General features: G+C 42.3%; 1 protein-coding gene across 2 annotated transcripts in view; it reads right to left on the minus strand.

The window, feature by feature from the left end:
* Positions 1-22,620, minus strand: part of NARS2 (asparaginyl-tRNA synthetase 2, mitochondrial) — a 53,562-nt gene that overhangs the window by 25,302 nt on the left and 5,640 nt on the right. Inside the window, exons 4-7 of one of the 2 annotated variants that reach the window (XM_059820821.1) lie at positions 22,293-22,433; positions 18,622-18,714; positions 15,535-15,549; positions 9,191-9,258 (exon numbers count right to left, since the gene is read on the minus strand). In XM_059820821.1, the coding sequence (XP_059676804.1) occupies positions 9,191-9,258; positions 15,535-15,549; positions 18,622-18,714; positions 22,293-22,433 (317 nt within the window). Of the gene's footprint in view, positions 1-9,190; positions 9,292-15,534; positions 15,550-18,621; positions 18,715-22,292; positions 22,434-22,620 lie in introns of both variants that reach the window. The other variant, XM_059820812.1, reaches the window with a different exon arrangement.

A 22,620-nucleotide genomic window follows, 5' to 3' on the forward strand; every position in this document is an offset into this window, starting at 1 on the left:
TTTCTGCCCTATGAACACCCAGGAAGGCAGAAACTTTCCCCTTTTCACCCTTATTTTATACACTACTAAACCCCTTTTTGGAAGCGGCTACCTCTCCCCCTTTGACAGCTTTACGCCACGCAGAATGAAAGCTCATTTCATTTGAACTTGTTGACAATTCATTATTGAGGCAGTGATAGAAACCAATAGAGAAGTATAAAGTATTTGCGCCCAAAGCTGCTTAAAATCATCCTTTTAATTAAACTCACGCAATGTTTGTAGGTCTGAGTGTCTCTGCCTTACTGGCAATTTTTACACTGCAATCCAAATATAATTAATTGTGCCGATGGTTCCCAAGCCAGGAATGGATTGTGCTACTCTTCTGAGCCAGGACTCCATGCTGCTACCAGGGTAATAAAGACTTATTTGTGCTGTCGAACCAAGGGGATATAACTCTGAGCAAGGCTATTAATCAAGAAGATGCAATCCCTGCAGTCAGCTTACAGCCTATGCCAAGGTCACACCACATGGTAGTGACACAGCTGGAAGCAGAAGCTGGTTGTTGTGACTCAGGGCTAAGCGCTAAACCACGCCAGTACACAAAGCTATTCATTTGTAGGGTGCCCTTGTTCTCACCCCAAAATAGTACAGGTATCTGCATAAACACAAATACAGCGATCGCTCTAACAAGGTCTGCAGTGAAGGGTTAAGCTGAAAGGTGATTTGTGACAAATATTATCTTTGTCCATGCTAAATGAACACAGCATGTGACCCTTCAACACAGTATGTCCCCCCCACCATCATCCACCAACACCACCACCCCAAAAAACCCTAGATTGCAAGAAAATCTAGAAACAATAGCTTCTAACCCAAGGACAAAACAAAAGATGATGTCAGCAGAGGAGGAAAGGAGAGCAAGGTGACCCTAAAGCCCAGGAGCTTAGCATTGTCAGCCACACTGTCCTTCCCCTTAGGAAGGGATGAAATTAATAAAGCAACCCATCCAATTTAATTCCACTCTGTTCCGGCATGACCATATTCATTTTGAGGATGGAGGACCTGCCTGCTCCATCGAAATAAGCAGATGACTTTGCTCAGCTGCCAGGAGACACCAGTTGTCTGCAGCGCTTGACCAAAGCATGACTGGGATTGTTCAGGGATCCTGAAATTTCTACGTTGAAAGATGTTCTGGCCTGATGCAAGAAACCACACACACACAGACAACCATTCAAATGTACTGATCCAATGCCTCCAGGGTCTAGTTTTTAGAGGAACTGAAAACCCAGGGCTCCTAATGATGCTAGCGAGGTACGGGTGCCCAGCAGTTTGGAGAAGAGGGAGAATGTTTTACACCCTTGAGCTGGGAAGACTGTGTTAAAATGAAACCTCAGAGTTGGACAGAAATACCTAGTTGTTAAACCTCATTGTAAAAATAATATTCCCATTAGAATTGTTTGGTGGTTTGGATTTTGCACAATGAAAATGCACGTTTCTGTTGAAAAGGCGGTGGGGGGACTGAATTTTATCCAGAAAAAAAAAAGCAGAAAAATAGTTTTAAAAGATTCCTCATAGAACTTACCACTTCTGTCTGCCCTCTGAGGAAGCACAGATGAGAAAAGCTGCATCTTGACAAGGGCTTTTACAGCAATAAGTGAGGCTTAGGCCTGGGCAGCAGAGCTGGTGTGCTGAGTGCTAAGGTTTCAATTCATGCTGCAACAAGATGGGACTGTACTTCCTTTTGTAAGCAGCCAAAAATAAATACATAAATTAAAAAAAAAAATGCTGTCTTAAGTTCCCAGACAGGGACTGGGAAGTGCCAAACTTCCCCCCCCCCCCAGCCAGTCAGACTGAAGCAACGCAGCAGTTTCCCTTGCTGCAACCTCCGAAGGGCAGAGTCCTGCCATGTCCGCAGGGTCGCGTGCGCAGCAGCACCCTCCTGCCACGCTCCGTGACCGGCTCTCCGCCTGCCACATCCTCTGCTCTGGTGGCTTCAGTGGCATGAAAAGGAGAAGATGGGACAAGAATCCTCCCTAGGTCATCCACCTCTGCTTAAAAACAATCCAGGCACACTTGAGTAATTAACAACATGACCCATATACCCTAATTATCCAGCAAAGCACCCTACATTTTGTTTATTAAACCTCACAGCACACCCAGACACTGCATTGTTAGTTTACAGATGGCAGGAGAATAGGGGAAAATCGAGACACAAAGGAAACAGAGTTACCCAGAGCCATACAACATCTTCTGCTCCAGGCTCAAAGATCTCATCAGCTTGGGTCCTCCGCCCTTTTATGTGACACTTTCGTACTTATATTCTCACTGGAGTCTTGTTTTGTCCTAGTTTTGATATTATTATTTCTAATTAAAGTCAATAAAACAACCAATTAGCAATGATAACTCAAGCTGGGCTGATGAAAGCCACCAAAGCAGTTAGGCATTTATTCAAATAACCATTTCCCATGCCCTAGCTAACAGAGATCTTCTACAAAGGAGTGATATAAAATGTTTCAAAGATTTAAATAAAACAGGGAGCAATGATCTCTTTCAAAACTTAATCATCCCAGTGACTCCTACTCTAAGCCATAAAAATACATTACCAACATGGGGGGGGAGCAATTGTGTTAAATCTTTTTCTTTTCAGAGTGGAAGAAACACATGTTCTCCACAAACTGCATTATAACAGCTTTGAAGAGGATTTTTTTTTTTTTAAATAAATTTTTTTCAGATGGACACTGGTTCTACCAACTCCGCAAATATGAATCACAGCAAGAAACTGCATCGGTGGGTGCATTACTGCATAAAGAGGGTCATGGTTCAGGCCACATTTCAGTTTGGGTGTAGCTATTTAAAATTTCCAAGGCCTCAAATTCTACAGTAAATAAAGAAAGTAAATAACTGTATTAAAAAACAATTACTAAAAGTTGTATTAAATGCAACACGTTCCAGCTGACTGCAACAAGTACCTATAACCATATGCTACTTCGGTGCAATGACAGCGAACCTTTGAAGACATTCAGGGCACACGCTATTGGATTTGTGCATGTGTTTTAAGGAAAGCTGCGGGAGCAAACAGGGATGGAGCTGCCTGCCTTAACATCTCATACCAGAGCCAACTCTTGGGGTACAGAGGCTCCCCGAGAAGCAGGAGCTGCAGCCTGAACACAAGGTATGTTCATGCTCTCGTAAGCTATCAAGTTAGCCAGGGCGTCGTAAGCCACTGATGGTCAGCTGAGCTGCAGTAACAGACTGCCCGCAGGCTTCTTGCTTGCCTCAGTCGTAAAGTAAAACAAGTTCGCAGAAGCCACCGTGAATGCGGCTACTATGGTATGGGGAACACGCGGGCAGAGGGTTATAACAGCCCTATTGTAACTCACAAAGCCACAGTTTCTTAACTCCCTGCAGCTCTCAGGGTTTTGTCTGGGCACATGGACGAAGCTGAGCTGCAAGGCCCTACACAAACCTGGATGCTGGGATCTTCTGACGATCCTACGGCACCTACTACTGCTTTGAATAGGGGTGACAAGACATTCAGGGAAGGAAAAGGGACCATGCAGTGGATTCAAGACAGAAACAGAATGGTTTCTCTTAGCTTGTAAAAGGAGGACCAAGTATTTCAGCTGATGACATCTTTCACCATCTGAGTGTAAAATCTGTTCTTCTGTTGCTACCTGCACTTGACTTTTACAGTCAGGAGACAAAATAAAGAGCACATAGTCCAAGACACTGCTGGAATTGCACTCAGCCCTTTACGCGTAGATCCCAGGGACATGGCTGAACTGCAGCTACTCTCAGCACACTCACCACTCTTCTTGCAAAGGCATTACCTGCCGCACCTCCGAAAAAAGTGTAGAGCGAGAAAGGACCAACAGTGTATCCACACAGACCATAAAGCTCCAACCAGCCAAGCGACCCTAGGCTCACCGTTGTACCTACGAAGTTCATGCATTGAGCCTCCCAGTAATACAAAGTCATTAACAATCACTGCAGCAGTCATGAACCAGACTGAAGCATGTGGCAATTGATTAAAACCAGACATGTCACAGTTGCTTTTTATAGCTCCAATTAAGCGTCAGCCTAATTAATGGAAGTTAGTGTGCTAATTATAAGAGTCTGTGTTGTGAGTCAGACTCAAACAAATGTTGTGCAAGAGATGTCAGAGATTTTTTTTCAGGCATCCAAGATAAATAATTACACTTATTTTTGTTAATTCTTAGCAACAGGAATGTTATACAAGTGGACATCATTCCTGCAGCTGCATTCAAAAGTATTTAAAATTGTACAATGTAGAGCAAATATTTGCTTGAAGACAATGCAATCTGTTCCATCATTAGCAAGTCATTTTGGAATCAAATTTTAAGGCTGCATTTGCCAGACTACAGAAAATGAAGCCTCTTTTATGGAAGGCAGCCTCAAACACATCTCTTTTCAGCTCTGTAGTGTTTTCCTGAACACCAACCCAAAATGACAGCTATCTCTCTCCATCTCTTCCATGCTTTGAAAAGCAGTGAAGTACTGGCATTTTAAAACTGAAATCAGTGTGATTTCAGTATCTTCTAAAACCAGCAGGAAATTCACTGCACTCAGCTCACTACAAACTCAGGCAAAATGGTCTGGATGACTGAGATTTTTTTAGAGTCTCTCAGAAAAACCAGTTGCAGGATTGCAAAAAGTATCTGGACTAGGCAGAACAGCAGCAAAATCCATGATGGTTTAGAAATCAAGGGGATGTGGCTTGAGGAGAGGGGAGTGGGTTTAATTATGTTTCAACTAAACCGAGTTTGATAGCTAGACATTAACAGGCAGATGTCAGTATGAAAGTCTGAGATATTAAGTTAGGCAGAAAAACACAGGTCCTGGGGAGAGATGTTGAACTGAAAGTGAACTAGAGAGAGAATTCACCAAGATGGTCTTGTGGATGAGATTGGTGGAGAGGAAAATGAGAATGAAGCCAAAAATAAACTTAGAAGGATGGAATAATTCAGGCTGGAAGGGACCTCAGGAGCTCGCTGGTCCAGTCTTCTGCTCAAAGCAGGGTCAGCGAGAGGGCCAGACCAGGTTACTCAAAGCTTTATCTAACTGGGTCTTGAAAACCTCTAAGGATGAGGAGTACTTAGTCTGTCTCAGCAATCTTTTCCAATGCTTGACTGATCTCTTCATAGTTTTTTCCCCCTATATCCACTCAGAACTTCTCTCGTTTCAACTTACTCCCATTGTCTCTTGTCCTCTTGTCATTCACCATGGCTTGTCTTCTTGATAACCTCCTCACAGGTCCTAGCAGGCTGCTATTAGGTTGCCCCTGAGCCTTTTACCCATTTGCAGGGAACTTCAAGAGAACACGAGACAAACAAGAGAGGAGAAACCTACTGGAGGTCTGACAAGAGAAAAGAAACAGAGCTAGGGAGAGCAAGGAATAAGGAGAGAACTTTTTCTGCGATTTAGGGAGTGGATAGTCCCCAAAGCTTTTAGGAAAAGCAGTTTTAGTTAAGCTCACGATGCAAAAGGCAGAACAGACAGTGCCTGGGATGAAACATGGTGCAGGGAAAAATCAATGCAAAACAATGATGTAAACTACTAGCAAGAGGGACTGAAAGGAGAGGAGCAGGTAGAGCTTGTGGGAAGTACAGACGTGTGAAAGGAGAAAAAAAAAAGAAAAGAGTAAACACAGCCAGTGAGCTGTACTTCTTGGCAACATTTGGTTTTGGCTGTCTAGTACGCCTCTGAATCATCTTCAGCTGTCACAGAGCCTCCAGCCTAGTTCAGGTCCCCAAAGGGGCCTTTATCCTCACCAGAGGATCACGGGGTGAGGAAATACCACAAAGACTTCACAGCAAACCAATGACATTTAAAACCAGTTATCGGGGGACACACAATCCTACAAACTTCTACCACATGCATTGGTTACTGACTCATTTGAGACTGAGAAGACTAAAGGGGAGAGCTGTATTACCGAATAAAGACTTTTCTGGAGACCTTAAAGAGCCTGTAGATTTATAGCAGCTGACAATGATTCAGACACCCTGAGCAGTCAACCTAGATGCCGTCACTGCAAAGATGAAGTACAATGAAATGAGAAGTTGTGCCAAGTAGGCCGTTCGTGTCATACTGAGAGACAAGATGAACTTCTCTGACCTTGGCTTCAATAACAAGCATACACAGCACAGCAGAGTCAATAAATGCAGGAACACCTCTCTTCCCACTTTTCCTCAAAGAAAAAGGTTAAAAACTCACAAATTATAAATGGCTCACTGTTCTCTCCTGTAATCAGGAACAGCATCAAGCAGCCCTGCCGTAAAATGGAGCCCTGAACCCTGGACAACATGAAGGCACGAGTACTCGGATGAAACCTTGTGGGCTGCAGATGAACTCTCAGCAAGGACAGCAGAAGACTTGGTTCCAGACACATCTGGTAAGTCTTCTCCATACGTCCCCTGCCTAGACTTTTCCAACCATAGCTTGGAGGTTGCTCATGAGCTCTGTAAACCTAAAAGCTAACTCCAAACAGACATGACTGCTAGCTGACTTTCGATTCCCTACTATATAAACACCACGGACAAAATGCTCCCTGCCTCTCATACCTATCCTGCTCCACCCCTGGTTTCTAATGGACTTCTGCAGGATCTGTCTCTGCACTCCCACATCCCACAGCAAGTCACAACAAGATACAAGCCAAGACTGGATGGGGAAGGGTCTCCCAAGCATTTCTACCTTCTCTCCTCCCACAAGTTCTCAGGGACCAGTTGTTCCTGAAAGCCTTAAGACTGCAGCAAGTTAACATGTTATTTAAGCTAAAGGGAATTTTTAAAGAATAGTTTCTTTTCTGGGAATGAAAAATATAGTTTGGCTAAAACAAAGGGTAAATTTCACAGGATCAAATCCAAACCACATAAATCTTTACTGTTTTGGTTGCTTTGTTTATTGGGAAGAACAGAACATTTCTGTTTTGGGTGGAGAAGGACTCCCACTTTTTACTACTCTGAAAGCATCATCACGACACATTCATTTGCAGGCAGCTCTGGTTACTATTTTATGCTTACATTCTTTGATCATGTAGGAGTCCCATTCAGAGTAAGACCAACTTGATAACCACAAATAAAACCTTCAGAGTATCTAAAGGGTTTCACAGTATCTAGAGGGTTAATACTGTGATGCATCACTATGGTGCTTCTGCATCTAGAAGAGCTTGATCTATTTTTGAAGACTGAAGGGATTCAATACCACTTGAGCTGTAGGCTTCAAAACCTCAGTGTGCTTAAATAAAAGGAGCAGGTTTACAGAACAGCTATGCCCCATTATGAATAAACACAGCTTACCTAAATATCGATGGCACTGGATCCATTTAAAATGCCCGTAAGAACAACACGCTACTGTAAAATAGGAACATGAAGCTGTAATGTACTGCTGAAGAGCAATGATTTTTTTACCCATCCTTAGAGAGCAAGGTGCACCTGGAGTGATATCAACGGAAAAAATATTTAGCAGACAGGTCTTGCATCTGCCCAGTTTAGCCTCCTGCTCCATCCCAGAGCAGGCTGTGTACTATTTAAAGGGAACAGATTGATGTAAGAGAGTGAGATTGTATTTCAAGTTAATCATTACAATCCATACTTTTTCTCTGCACTTATTTGATTTGTGGAATTACGTCTTTCAATAAAGGTCACAACGCATGACAGTCAATTAAGTGTAACACATACAAATGCATGTCATCCCATCTTCATTCAGGGATACAAAAACTCCACCACCCCTACAGTTAAACAAACCTCTTCCTCATTAACTTTCCCCAGCTAATGTCTGAGATGACGCATCAACCTTTGGCTGCCAAGTGACCTGTGCTTCTGTCACAGCAGCCAGGGCACCACATAAGAAACATCCTGTACATCCAGAACCTTTAGCTTGAGTATTTCAGCAGATCACAGCCGTCTAGGTGGTCTGAGAAGAAACACTGTCTCTCAGAGATAAGAAGCCAGGCAGGAAACAGCTTTCTGAAGAAATTTGTACCTTTTGATTTATACACCAACTTGCCCTTTGTACAATTTCACTGCAACTATTTATCAGCAGCCAATTAAACTGTGCTACAGTGATTAAATAAAAAACAGCTAAACATTTATTATTTGGTTCTCAACATTGGATATGAGACATGGACAGCAAATACTAAGACTATTAGAAAAACTTGTTAGAACCTCCACATGAAAAGGCAGAACTTCCAAGTTCACATTTTCTAAAGCTAGGGTTTTATCCCTCTCATCTTCAGGAGATTTGCACTGGACAGTAACTAATCACATCAAATGTGATCTTAAAGTCACTGTAAGAGCATGACAAACCCCCTTGGCAAGTGGCAAGCAATTGCAGTGCTACCTGCCTGAGACCTGGTCTCTGACAGGCATCAGCCATTCAGCTGGCAAGCAGTGATTTGGCTGAAGTACCACATCTGAGGAGAACCCACATTGCAAGCGCTCAGAAAACTGTCTTCAAATAAGGGATTGTGCTGATTTGACTCCATCTGTCTAATATACTGATTTAGTTAATTTATTTGGGAAATTCAGTGTAGACCCCCTAATCAAAGGGAACCGTCTCTTTGACAGACTGACACTTTCACCCCTAACAATCTCAGTGAAATATTAACATTAAAAGCTTAAGGTTGTATTTTTTTTTTTTAGTCAAAGTCAGTATTAACTATTTGACTGTGATCACTATAGCGGCTAGAATGAACAAAGCATCAAGTGTGAAAGTCATCAAAGAGGAGAAACAAGAATTGGCAGAAGGAATAAACACAACAAGAAGATTGAAGGAGACAGAAAAAGGAAGCTTGGGAAAAAAGGAGAAAAGAGGAAAAGAATGTCATAGCTAAAATGAAAAAGATTTTCTTGCTGAGACATGCCAGCTCTAAACCACAACAAAAAGACACTTAAGGTACTACAATTATCAGCAACAATCCTACAGTCATTTCCCTAAAGATTACATCTCCATCCAATACTCCTAATCCATGGCAAGCAGCAGGAGACTCCTAGTATTTAAAACTAGTTCCTAGACCAGAATTAAAAAGCAGTCTAATTTTCCCCTGCTTAGGCTGGTCTCTCACACCACCATCCAGCCACTGCTGCTCAATTCATTTCTGGCACACGTGGCAGATATCTAAATGGATACCAATGGGGCAAAACCACCAACTGGAAAGATCCCACAGATCAAGCCAAAAACTTCTCATTTTGCTCACCCCGCCATCACTTCCAAATGGAGCTGGCCAGAAACTGTCAGGAAGGCAGGCACATTGAAGAAATGAGTCTTTTCTGCAGATTCCCTTGCCTCATTTGATGTCTGTAAGTCAAAAAATGAGCAAGAAGTCAGACTATTGGTGTTTGAATAAAAAGCACAGATCCCAGCTTATTTTCCCTTGTTTCTCTTATGAAATTCCATGAGATCCAACCCAAGCACTGCTGAGATGGAATACAACAGTGCAGGAAGTCGTAATACAAGGCTCCCCATCTTTGCTCAGACTGCTAACAGGCTCTAAAACCTATTCAAGCAAAACACATAAGAAAAAACCCCATAGGATAAAGTGTTCTTGGGGACTTCTCTTTCTCGGGGTCCAATGCAAATAACGTCTGTGTATGAAAAGCCATGCTTCAAGTGGGAAACACCACAGCTCCCACCTCCACTTTCAGTGACTTACGAGGATATGGGTTGTAGGCATCACAACAACTTGCAGAACAAGTTTGTGAACTGTGGCACGTAGCCCCAGTGCCACCAGCAAGCTTGGACATATCAGCACAGAGGAAGGATATGCAGTTCTTTCAGACATTTCTCAAACTAACAGGGATTGTAAATTGGATCCCCAGCAATTAGTTATATCAGTTCAGCTGAGTGGGAAGTAACTTGTTAAGATGACACAGCTTCACGGAGTTTGACTGGTTGCCCAAAACTTTGCGGGCAGCACAGAGTTCATACAAAGCTAGAAGAATACGTGGCTTTTCACTTCTCACCTCTTGCCTTTGTATGTGGGTATGTCAGGAGCTCTAAATTTTACTCAAAGTAAAGAATTGTGTAACTTATGTGTTTAAACATCCATGAGCTGAATTAGGAATATTGTAGAAAGGAAGGAGGTAACAAAATGTAAAATAAAATGTCAGGAAGGACATATTCACTATTTTACAAGCAAGTCTGAGAATAAGAAAGGTAGAAATGCAGATTTTCTAGAGTAGCCTCTGATTTTTGGCTCCCTGGTAAAGTAATACGTATATAGCTAAGGGCTTGCCTACCTCTGAGTTTAGGAGCAGGTGGAGAAACCACATCCCCTGTTTCTAGGAAATGCAGACAAACAAAATGAAAATCCCGCTGGAACCTCTGTTGAAGACCATTTTGCCCAGCAACATACAAAAGAAAGATGCCAGTCTATCAACCTAGTCTCCAAGTATTGATTTTTCACTCTTTCCTACCAAGAGGAACAGTGAGGGGGAAGGGAAGAATTTGTCATTTGGAAGTCTAAAGCTTCATGCAGCATTGCCTTCAAAATTCAATCTCAAATCTAATGAGAAAATGGAGGAGTATCTTCCCTGCCAGGTGCAGTTACTTTTTAGCAAAGACTTAAAACCAATGCTATTTCCTTTTCATGCGCAAATAAGTTTGTTTCCATTGCAAAAAGATCAACAGTAGTCAGAAAATAAAAAAAGTAATGCAATACCCTCTCAAGACTTGTTATTCAGTCTTCAAAAAAAAGCAGAACTGAAACAATATGGAGTTGGAAACATCACAGCTTATATATTATATAGGCACTGAAAAACAAACTACATTTCATTTCAGCTTTTGCATATTTTTTCAGGTCACCAGATATTTTAAGCATAAAAACCTATGAGTAATGGAAAAGTTAGCAAGTTCAGTGTTTCATTATGAAAAACGGTCTAAAAAGAAGTCCCATTAAAGCGATAGTGTATTTTTAGTTTTTAATTTACAGGCACAAAAGAAAAATTGGAAGACCTTTGTGTCAAGCACTTTAAAAGTCATTTGAGCATAAGGGCCGTGCTTTGCCATTTCCCTGGCGGACACTGAGCTGACCAAAGAAAGTCACCAGCCTCCTGGGCTGTGTTAGGCAGAGCACTGCAAGTAGTTCGAGGGAGGGGATCCCTCTCTGCACGGCCCTGGTGACTCACCAAGATCACTGGGTGAAGTGCTCACCTCCCCAGTACAAGAGAGACATGGACATACTGGAGAGGATCCAACAAAGGGCCACAAAGATGATTAATGGACTGGAGCATCTTTCATATGAAGAGAGGCTGAGAAAGCCGGGATTGTTCAGCGTGGAGAAGAACACGGCGGGGGGGATCTTACCCAAGCGTATAAATACCTGATGGAATGGAATGAAGAAGGAACCAGACTGATCTAAGCTGCGCTTACTGAGAGGACAAGGAGCAATGTGCGCAGATTTTTAAAAACAAGAGTACACTTTTTTTTTTACTGTGAGGGTGGTCAAAGACCAGAACAGGTTGCCCAGACAGGCTGTGAAGTCTCCATCTGGGGAAGATATTCAAAACTCAGCAGGACAGAGTCCTGGGCAACTTGCTCTAGCTGACACTGTTTGAACACAGTGAGTTGGATTAGATGATCTCTAGAGGTCACAATTCTGTGACTTTTAAAAAACCAAGATAAATGAGATTTTTGTTTCAGTATTTTCTATATTTCAATGTCACCCCTAAGCTTTGGAGGAGTCAAAGGTTCAGGAGAAAGATGGAAAGAAACTTTGAAGCTAATCTGAGGTTTGGCTGTTCTACATCCACTTCCAAATGAATGCTTTCTTCTGAGATAAGTTTGAAACACCCACTTTTCAAAGTGTAGTTCCTAGGAGTTATGCTAAGTGTTGCTAGCTCAGCTAAGTATGCCACTGCCTCCAACCATCCTACTCCCCAACTTGCTTTGTCACAGGGAGGTTGCTAGGCTCAGGCTTGTTTGCCAGCCTTTGATATTCTACAACCTGCCATTTTTCTCAATGAGTCGGAAGGTGTTGCTTTTGTTCTCAAAAAGCTTTGGTGCTCATCGCAAAGATAAAACAGAGACTGCCAAAGACCTCAGATCACAAGGCAGTTTTATCTCTTCACAGCATCACACTAAAGAAAAGAGCAAGCTTGCCTTGCTCCACAGAGATCAATGGAAATATGACAATTTGTGGCTCTAACCCCAGGACTGCTTCCTTTGTTTCATGGGTTTTGCAGTTCTAAAAAAACCAAACAACACCACCCAAGGATGCAGAAGCAGGCCCCTATTGTTTTCTTCAAATAAACCCAGAGTATTTGCTCAAAAACAATAAGGATGTTAATAAACACACAAACATCCACATACCACAGCCTCAGGGCCATGGCCAGAACGCTAAAAAGAAGAGCCATGTACCACTCCAGTTTCTCCTACTGCAAGCTTAGTTCAGCTACATTCCTTGTTCCACCAGTGAAAAAAATCCCACCTAATCCTGTAGGATGCAACTTCTAAACAACGAGAAAGAGACAGACTGGAAACAGGAAAAGAACAGAAGAAATCAGCCATGAAATCTCAACACTTCCCCCCAAATCCACAAACAGGATACAGCTGTCTCCAGGAGCTGGGGCTTGGTTTATTTGTAATGACTTTGTGTCATTTTTCATTCTTCAAATCAGATGTAATCTCAGGGAGGCAAAGGGAAAATAGACACAACAGTAAGGGACTGGAGGAAGAGTGTGAGAAAGTCTACAGTTCAACTGGACTTATAAAAACCTGCAGCCAGTTTGAGAGGCCACTGAGAGACCCTGAGATGGGTATTTGCATTGTGAGCAGCTCCTGGACGGCTTCCAACAGAAGGTGAAGAGTGAACATAGCAATATTTAGATAAAATTTTACACCCCCATCACCATCCGATCGCCTCACCTCTCCACAGCTGCCTACTTCCTCTCCCTCATTGTGAGACACAAAGCTTGATGAACGGGTGTTGCGAGCTGCAAAAGTCAATCCACTTACTACAAAGGGAAAATGAAATGCCTCCCTCTTCCTTCAGAAGGGATCCCTTCAGCAAGGGGGCATCCCATAATTAGCAACTTCATGTTTCACATGTACAAATATCAACTAACACACTAGAGGTGGTTCCTCCACTTTACACATTCAAGCACAGGATCAGGCCAACGTTTTCAAGTGCCTGTGCCCCAGATTTATGCTCAGCCTTTTAGGTCAAGCTTGCTTCTTTATTATGAACAAACAACGACAGTCACTGGTAGAAGAGAAATAATAATAAAGAGTAGGTGATGCTATCCCTTCACTGCTGACACTGAGAGAGATTGTTTTTCATGTCCATGACTAGCAAAATGGAACGACAACATTGTGGTCCTTTTATTTCAATTAGATGGACTTTTCTCCCACTTCCCAACCCCAAAATACCTACTTGATAAAAGATTAGAGGGGAATAATGTGTTTGCTTTCAAGTTCTCTCCATTCCCTAGTCGAAAACTACCCAAATTACAATGGGGAAAGAGGGAGGAGGAATCTCTATGAAACATCTTGGTGTCTCAGAGTAAACGTGCTATAAACATACTAGGATTTGACATCAGCATCAAAGGCTTTTTATTCTCATTCTAAATACAAGAACAACTGGATTTAGTACCTGTTTTGTTCTCCATCTCCTCAAATGTCTACTGATTTAATTTAAAATTATTCCCTTTGATGTCAGTCTTGTATTAAGTTTTACTTCAGGCAATTAGCTTCAGGAGAGTATAAACCATTTGATTCCGTCTTTCACTCTATGCAAGCCAAATGCATGAAGGGATCAGAGATAACTTGAAAAGCTCATAGAAATCACTGCTGTAGCTCTAGCCCAGACCCAAAACACCATGCTGCTGAAGCTTCACAGCACCACATCTTTGATCTGGACCTGCCCTCTGTGATGTCCCATTATAAACATGATTGGGTTTTCCTTTTTAGATAACCACTGCAAAATTCATAGCTTCCAAGAAGTCCTCCTTGCAATTCCAGTCCTAATTCTGATCAGCTGGATTTGCACTGGGCAATAGCAGCTGGTTCTGCTGAGACAAACATCTCAAACATGGACTGGAATTACAGGCAGAGATGAACTACGTAGAAACAAGCAGAAACTCAGGAAGCCAGAAAAGGCAAGGGCAAGCCCTCCCTCAGCTCAGCTCCAGCTTACCCTGATCCCTGCTGAGCACCTCTCTGAAGTCCCACTCTCCCAGGGACTGGCTGCCTCCCAGACCATGACACATGCCTAAAGTGGAAACACCTGACAGGCACTAATACTATTGCATTTATCTGTGATTCTCCCCAGCAGACCCCAGCCTTCCTTGGTGCTGACAATGCTAGTTTTCCACAGTACTGAAGGAATGGTAGGAGTAAGTTTCTGCACCTTCAGCAGCAGGCACGTATTTCTGGCTCCGCAGTAGGCACAGCCATGCACTTGCACCCTTCAGGGATCTAGAAACTGTTACATTCACTCCTGTGAGCAGGTGGCAAAAAAACAAACACCATACCATCTCTGATCTCTGGATACATTTTAGATAAGAACAACATCTGGATGGTTCCTCAGGTTTACAGTTAAATAAGTACCCTTTCAAATAATGACGCAGCCTGATTCAGACCCCGGGTTTAGTCAAATAACACCCAGATGCAATGAGGTATGTGTGTGGGAAGAGACAAGCCTGATACAGAACACGTATTACCTCCACTGGAGCCAACAGGTAGAGTGCAGCACTCCTTACACACAGAGCCCTGTTGCCAGGAAGGAATATGGCCACAGGCAATACAAAACACATGCGAGATCTACTTTAAAGACCTGTGAATGCCAATACAGCTGTTGTGCTTTCTAATTCACTGCAAAAGTTCTTTTAAAAGGCTGCAGCTGGGCAGCAAGGAAGGTGGCTGTCCAAGGCCTCATCATACCAGCTGGAGTATCCTGGGCCAGAAAGACTTTTTCAGAGCATAGAGGAGCCTGCACCTTCCCTGCAGCAGCTGAGGACAGTCAAACAAGGAAACTTAGCAAGGAGCAAAGTGGAAAAGACCGAGCAAGAGACCCTGAAAGCAGGGAGCCTTCAACACTGCAGACAGAGTGGGAGGCTGCTGAAAATAGCAGGGAACAGACATGCAGCTGGGTCACGAAGACATAAGAAAGGCAGATTTCCTAGGAAGCAGCCCCAGAAGGGGACTGGGTAAAGTTTCTTGCAAGATACAAAGCTGCTAAGAATTTTAGACTTCAGAAGAAAAAAGAAAAAAGGAAAGGATCTGCCCTGATGAGCTAAGACTGCTGATACAGAGGCATTATTCTCAGATTAAACTAAAATTAAAAAGGGCCATCTCACCCTGCTGATCTGCATTCCCCCTATTTCAAGAATTACCTCTTCCTACTTTGCATTCTACTAAAACCCAGCTTTCAATATTCAAAGCTCTTTTGGCGTTTTCAGTAAGTTTACTTTAAAGAAGGCAGCACAAGCAAGAGGCTTCCCTGCTCCAGGGTTCCACCAAAGGCAGACACTGTCAAAGATACAGAAATCCACAAGTTGGTGTAGCTGATGTTCTCCAGGGTCAGCCTGGCTGTTCTCACACTTCTGGCAGTTTCTCCTCAAACTTCTCCTCAAGCCTATGCTTTTCAGGTGTAGTAAGTCTCAAGTGCAAAAGATTTCTCTGGAGTTTTTATCATCTTGTGATTTATTTAAAAAAAAAAAAAATCTCCTTTGCTTACCACCCTCTTTTCATTGTTACAGTACTTTATTTTAAAAGTATTTACCTGAATTGATTTGCCCAGCAGAGAGGAAAGGGATTCCTCCCCATCCCAAGCCCTAGTATGAGAACATCCCAACCAAAGCTATGCACAGACTAATCATTACGCCCAAAACCAAACAAAGATAATGAGGAAGCTAAACATATAAACAAACACAAATCCTACAGGATTAAGAGGTCTAGGAATCAAAGATCATATGCCTTCAAAAAGTATTTTCCTTCTAACTCAGGACACTTTCTTCCCCATCTCTTCAAGTCTCATGTAAAAACAGACTCCTACTCTTTTCACTTTCCACCATTTCCAAAGAATGCATGGGCCTGAGCAGCCACCAGACATTAGTCAGAGGATTAAAATTGTGCCAGTCATGAGAAGACAGCTATTAAAAGGCGATAGTTCACAGTGGGTGCAAAAGCAGCCTCTACTTGGGTCCTAAAAGCTACTCAACCAAAGTTTTCAACTTATTCCACCCGCAGCAGGACAGCTCAACTGGCAACACTGTCAGTTTTATATGCCACCCAAGGGAGCTTAAAAAAAAAAAGGCAGCAGAAAAAACAACCTGTAAGCAGCAGGTGTCTTGTAACTACTAGAAATTCAGGAGCAATAGGACACCAATTTATCTTGTGGTTGCAACTAGAGGATAGGTCTTAAAAGTTTAAGTACAGGATTTAAACATTTTTTTAAATTAATAATTGGGTTTTTTTAATGGTTCAAAGTTGTATCAGGGGAGGTTTAGACTGGACATTAGGAAGCATTTATTTACTGAGAGGATGGTCAAACACTGGAAACAGGCTTCCTAGAGAGGTGGTTGATGCCCCAAGCCTGCCAGTGTTTAAAAGGCATTTGGACAAGGCCCTTAACAACATGCTTTAATTTTTGGTCAGCCCTGAATTCTTCAGGTAGTTGGACTAGATGATTGTTTTAAGTCCCTTCCAACTGAAATAGTCTATTCTATTCTAAACTGAAGAATCTAGTTTGTAGGTTGCTTTCACTGATTCCCATCTCCACAAGTCTTAGCTACTGCTCAAATATAAGAGCAACAGGAATTTATTTACTCCCTTGGCCTATGCAAGCAGTGAATTCAGGGCTAGTTTAAAAGTGACTGAATACAGCAGATGGGGAACGTGTTGATGGTTGGTTTGATTAAAAGCACATAGAGATTCTGGGCTTTGCTGCAAATACCACACCCTTATTTTTATGTCTGCCACCCTTATTTTGATGTCTGACAGCCTCACATGCATGGCTCAAGGAAAGGTTAATCTTCCCCAGATTTCCACTGTCAAGAAACAGTGTCATTGCTCCAGTGGAGTGAAGTGATCACAGTGGGATAGCAAGCGGTCTTGGATCTCTGCTAGACAAGACCAATTCCACACAGAGCTTTGCGGAAACAAAACCAAGTCCTAAATTACGCCAGACAATGAAGCGATGCTCAAAGAAGAAACAGGAAATCAGGGAGAACTTCCCAGCAGCAAGTGGGTTTCTGAAGCCTTTTCTTTGTGGCACAGGCCAGTTAATGGGATCTGACTCGGCACTTAACTCTACACCTTTCAAGCACAGCTGTCACTACATTTCTCCAAGACAGGTATTATTTACACCTAAGCAATCACACTGGAGAAAGAGCAAGAGATTTGCCTTGAACTATGCATTTAGTTAAGATCCAGTTTATACAAGTTTCAGACTCACAATTTAGCACCTCAATCAACATTTGCATCATTGCTTCTGTTACTACCAGCCACCTACGCTGCAGTCCTGCATCCTTTACAGCTTTCAAGTGGATACAATTTGTACCAAAGACGTAATACACTGTACAGCTGCAAATTGTATAATGTTCTCATCATTAAGTGTCACTTGTTTTCACATCTTAATTTGCATGCAACAGCCTGGAACGAACCTTTGGTAGCATTAAGGGATCTCAATTAAACAGGAACAATTTAGTTTAGCTAATCAACTCTATTGTCCCAGCAAGCAAAAAGCTGAGCCACATGTACTGGTCTGGAAGGGAATCACTAGTAGCACAGGTTAGACCTCGAGATCCTGAAGAATGAGTACACAGAGGCTTTTTGTCACGAGGCTGTGCAGAGAGTGGAAGATGCGATCCTGCAGCAAGCAACTGCTACCTCAACAATTTTTCTTTTGCTTACAGATGATTCACCAGCAAGGCTGGAGCCAGTAAGTGTAATGGATGTAATTGTTTGAGACAGAAGAGTGAATTTCAAATATAGAAGTATAAAAAGGCAGATGAAATTTGTTATGATTCATGGACGTGGGGGTTAGGAATCTGTGGGGAAGATCTTAGTAGATATAGCTGTACTTAAGTTTCATAGGAGGTTTTGACCCAAGATGTGAAGTACTTTACATAATGATAGATTGTGGCAGTAATCTGGTGGATGGGTGAGGAGACTTGGCAACATTGGGGGAGAATTCCGACACACAACAGGAGTAGCTTGTAGGGAGGAATATATACACAGGTGAAAAGGAGTTTTAGGTATTGATGACTTTCTTTTAAGGAGTTATCTCATGGTGAATTATATTCTTCATTTCAAAGCTAAGAAATATTTGTGTGTAGTAGGCTGTCCTGAATGTCCCATCCCTTCTCTTGGGCTCTTATGATCACATCTTTCTGTTCACCAAGATGTTCCACCTCCCTCTGTTGTTCTTTGTAAATTTTTCCACAGCACCGGGGATAGAAAAACCTCATCAGTACAAAAGCTGCTGATTAATGCACAAACCAGCAATAAAAAAAAGTAATGCATCTGTTTAACTGTCTAAATTATTAGCTGAAGCAAAGGACTGCTATATTAAAAAAACAATCACAGAAGTAAATGAAGGAAAGGTTTTGTAGAGACAAACATTTTCTCTAACCTTCAACGACTACAGAACTGCTCTGCAAGCAAAAATCAAAACAAACTTCACACAACCCAACTTACCTCAATTTGAAAGAGTTCCCCAGCACCTTCACAGTCATTTGATGTAATTATGGGGGTATGAATATGCACGTAGCCATTATCCTGGAACAGACAGAACACTAAAGTTAACTAACTGAAGATATCAGATGTCAACTCTGAGGATGACATCAACCAGCACACGTCATAACTCAGCTATTAGTCCCCATCCAGGACAGCATATGTACTCTTTTAGGCAACTTCTGCCTTACATGGGCAAAGACAGAGGACTAACTAAACACTAGCATGATTTACAAATCATTGTTTACTACTTGTGCTTCTTCCTCCATGTTTCATGAAGAAATGAGATTTATGCCATTACTATGGGTTTTTGCAACCGCCCGTCTCCACACCATTCCCCTTCTCACCTCTGCCAGTATTTTTATGTTTTTGGGCAGTTTCAAACAAATTTACCCCTACGGCCTCAACACTTCAGTTTCTTACAGCTTTTTGGAAGCTAGTGGTTGGGCAGAGGACACTCTCTTAGTCTTCTCCCCTAAGAGAAATTATCAAGTGTTAGCTGACAGAAATCACACACCGCATGGGAGAGAGGCCTTGAAACCACCCAACCACTATGAAAATGTCAGTCCCACCTCACATCTTCTGCGATATTGAAGTCAAACTAATTTTTTAAAAGACAGGGTATACCCTGGCTTGGTCATGTTCTAGGTACCCGGATAATTACCCATTCATGTAATAGTTCATAGATACAGCACAGGCCTCTGAAACCAGGAAGGCTGTATGAAGAGCGAGCCCCTGTTCTTTGGGTTTCTCTGCAGTGCAGCCATAGGCTTTTTAAACCAGCTGCAACCCAATTTTCAGTGGATGGGTATATCAAAAAGACTTCAAACAATCACATACAGCATGTGAGAGGCAAAACTGGGAACAGAACTTTAGTAACCATCACCTTCCCAACTTAGTCTCACTACAGAGATCACTGGTGGAGCACAGATATCACACCTGTGCATGTCAAGGCAAACAAGAACCTGGAACTAGCTGATTTCAGCTGTGAACAAAGGATTTGTTTTCTCTTGCATCACTAATATCTAGAACAAAGGCAAACCCTTTAAAATCAGGGTGTGCCAGCATTACTGTGATACAGGCAATGATGTAACATAACCCATTGTCTATTTACACAAAACACTAATTAAAAAGATAAAAAAGCAAATGTTTCTAAAAGCTTAGTTTCACAGCTTTTACCAGAGTAATACAAATTGACCATTCACATGGGAGGTCCTGGTCCTTATCACCAGCTAGTTAAAAGGCTATGAAGACAGGAGCAATATTTACCGCCTCTCCTGAGAATCAAACTAAAATTAATTTGGACCAAAGAGTTTCTATGGACATGCAATGCATTTTGTGAAAGTACCATAACATACCCAAGAGGGAGCAAAGCCCCTGCAGTCAGCTCTAGGCTACCTTGCTTGCAGGTGCAAAAACCACGGCTTGCCAAGTGCCTGGCAGGAGCTCCTCACAAAGATCCAGTTACTACACAGAAAGAAGTTTTGGAGCCAGAACTACTTGCTTTGCCTGGGGAGGGTAGTTTTAGCCTACCAATACAAAATGCAGGTTTCTGCCATAATCCCATGCATAGTCCAGAGACCTGCTGGTCATGTGGCCTCCCAACCCTACATGAGTTCTTGGAAAATTTCCTAAATTACAGCAACTGCTACCACTGTATGAGGAAAGAAGTACATTTCACACAGAAGACCCCTTACATGCTTTGGAAAGGAATGTGAACTGCACAGGTCCGAAAGATGAGCATCCCATAAAAACCTCTTGCATAGTTCCCCTTATTAAAGCTCCTAAAATACTTCAGGTCACATTAGTGGCTCTGACAAACCTGAAGTTTGTTAATGTGCTAAGTGGAGGTTGCCATTCACATGGCAATCATTTCACTGTGCCTAGGAACAATGTTCCTATCCCACATGGACCACAATACTCAGGAGAAGATTTGAAGATGACATTTTAGCCTTCAATATCCAAACCAAAGGCATATGGCATTAGTCATTCACTGCTGGAAATTAATAGGCAAAAAAAAAAATTTTAAAGTTAGAGTCTACATAATTTCGAGTGCGTATTCAAAAAAACCCACTTATTTTCTTTCACCATTAAGCTCTTTACAGCTTTGCACAATGAAAACACTCGAATTATACTTTCTAGTTACTGTATGTTCTGATATTGTCAAGTTGGAAATTGCAACATTCTTGGGATGATGTAGGTGGCAATTTAAAAAGACTGCTTTCCTTCCATCAGAAATGGAGCAAACCACAGATGTTCCTGGTGCTAGGAGAGTCATGACATAAACATTGGCAAATATCAGGTCTGAGACCAAATCTTCCTTATCCCTTTAAAAATAACTTTAGTGTAGGGGCTGCTGCTAAATTAATGATACTTTATCTTTTTTAATACTGCTCAGATCTTGAGCATTTTAAACAGGAAGATATGTCTGAGCTGGAGTTAATTGGGAGAAGTAAAAAGCCTTTGTAAGATGCTTTTCTGTATCTCAGCTAGCTTCCTTGCGCATGTTTGAAATCAAATTCTTGCAGGCATTGCCATCTAGTGGCACGACACCACCAAAGACCGATTCCCAACAGAGGTGGGTTCTGTCTTATGAGCTGGCACAATGCTGACACCACCAGCAGCTTTACCTCACACAGTACTTCTATTAGGCTCTTAAAAATAAATCTTCTAAATACCATGCAGTTCCATACAGATAACTCTTAGAGCAAGCAAACCTTCTTTGCCACTGCAGGCAACAAATACCAGCGTACTTGGGACCTGAAATTCAATCTCAACAATTCTGACCTGTTCTTTGGGCCATACTAATTATTACATGTTAATTTTGTAATCAGAATCCTCTGAATATGATTCTACTCAAACTAAAGCCAGTTTATCTAAACTATAACATGTTATTCCAATGAACAGCTTTAAAAGAAAGGGCTCAGGTGTGCCAGAGGACTTGCTACCTTTCTTCATCTACTCACACAAAGAATCACATGGTCTATATATAGCATCTGGAATGAGAGTTAATTCACTGCCCCCACTGCCAGCATGAAGCCTGTACCATGCCCACAGCTTAAGAGTGACACATTCATAAAACGCGGGTGCCTCCCACCAATCAGTTTGAAATGCATCAAAACAGGAGTCTCCTAATCTCAGCTAACAGCATTCACACAGACTTGTAACACAGTAATAGAAAGGTAAGAACCGAGAAGAGTAGCATGAAGCTCTGAGTCAGTCTGTTGGTAGCCTTCCTGCATCACAGATTTTTCCGTGTGGGAGGAGGCTTCTGTCCAAGGACTGTAAGGTCACTGCTGAGGGTGGGTTAAACAACTCCATATTATGTTATGTTCCACAGACCACACACACTCGCAGGCAATGATACTGCAACTTAGTGAAAGGGGTAAAATAACTAACAGGAAATGGGTGGAAAGATGCTAAGAAGACCACAGATGTGCTAACCTGATCACAAGCAACAGCCTGGCCAAGGCCTCAGTTGGCTCAGGCTGGGAAAGAAAACCGCTGTGTCCAAAATCCACACCCTGCAGTCAACACATCATGCTCCCTCCCTCCTAATGTGCTCCTGGGAAGCCAAACTGCGGGAGTGTTTTACACATAAGGCTCGGTACGGAAGGGACTACCTGGAAGAAGGAGTGGATGGCTGCAGTGGCTTCACTGCGGATTCTCAAGAGGGAGCCGAGCATGTTGTTTCTGCATCGCAGGTGAGGGAACTGTCGGACGTACTCCAGCGGGTGCCTCTCCTTCATTTTCAGGGGGAACGACTGAAAACAACAAGAAAAATAGGAGGATGAGAACTTGGAGTCAATATAGTTTTATTGCTATCCATGGAATACCATCTCTACCTACTAAAACTCAATCGTCATTACAGAGCAGAGAAGAACTAGATGCTTTTGCCTATCTTTTCTAGTTATTTTGTGGATTTTATAATGCTTTTGGCAGAGCAAGAAC

This window comes from Gavia stellata, chromosome 1 (assembly GCF_030936135.1).
Source record: "Gavia stellata isolate bGavSte3 chromosome 1, bGavSte3.hap2, whole genome shotgun sequence".
NCBI lineage: Eukaryota > Metazoa > Chordata > Aves > Gaviiformes > Gaviidae > Gavia > Gavia stellata.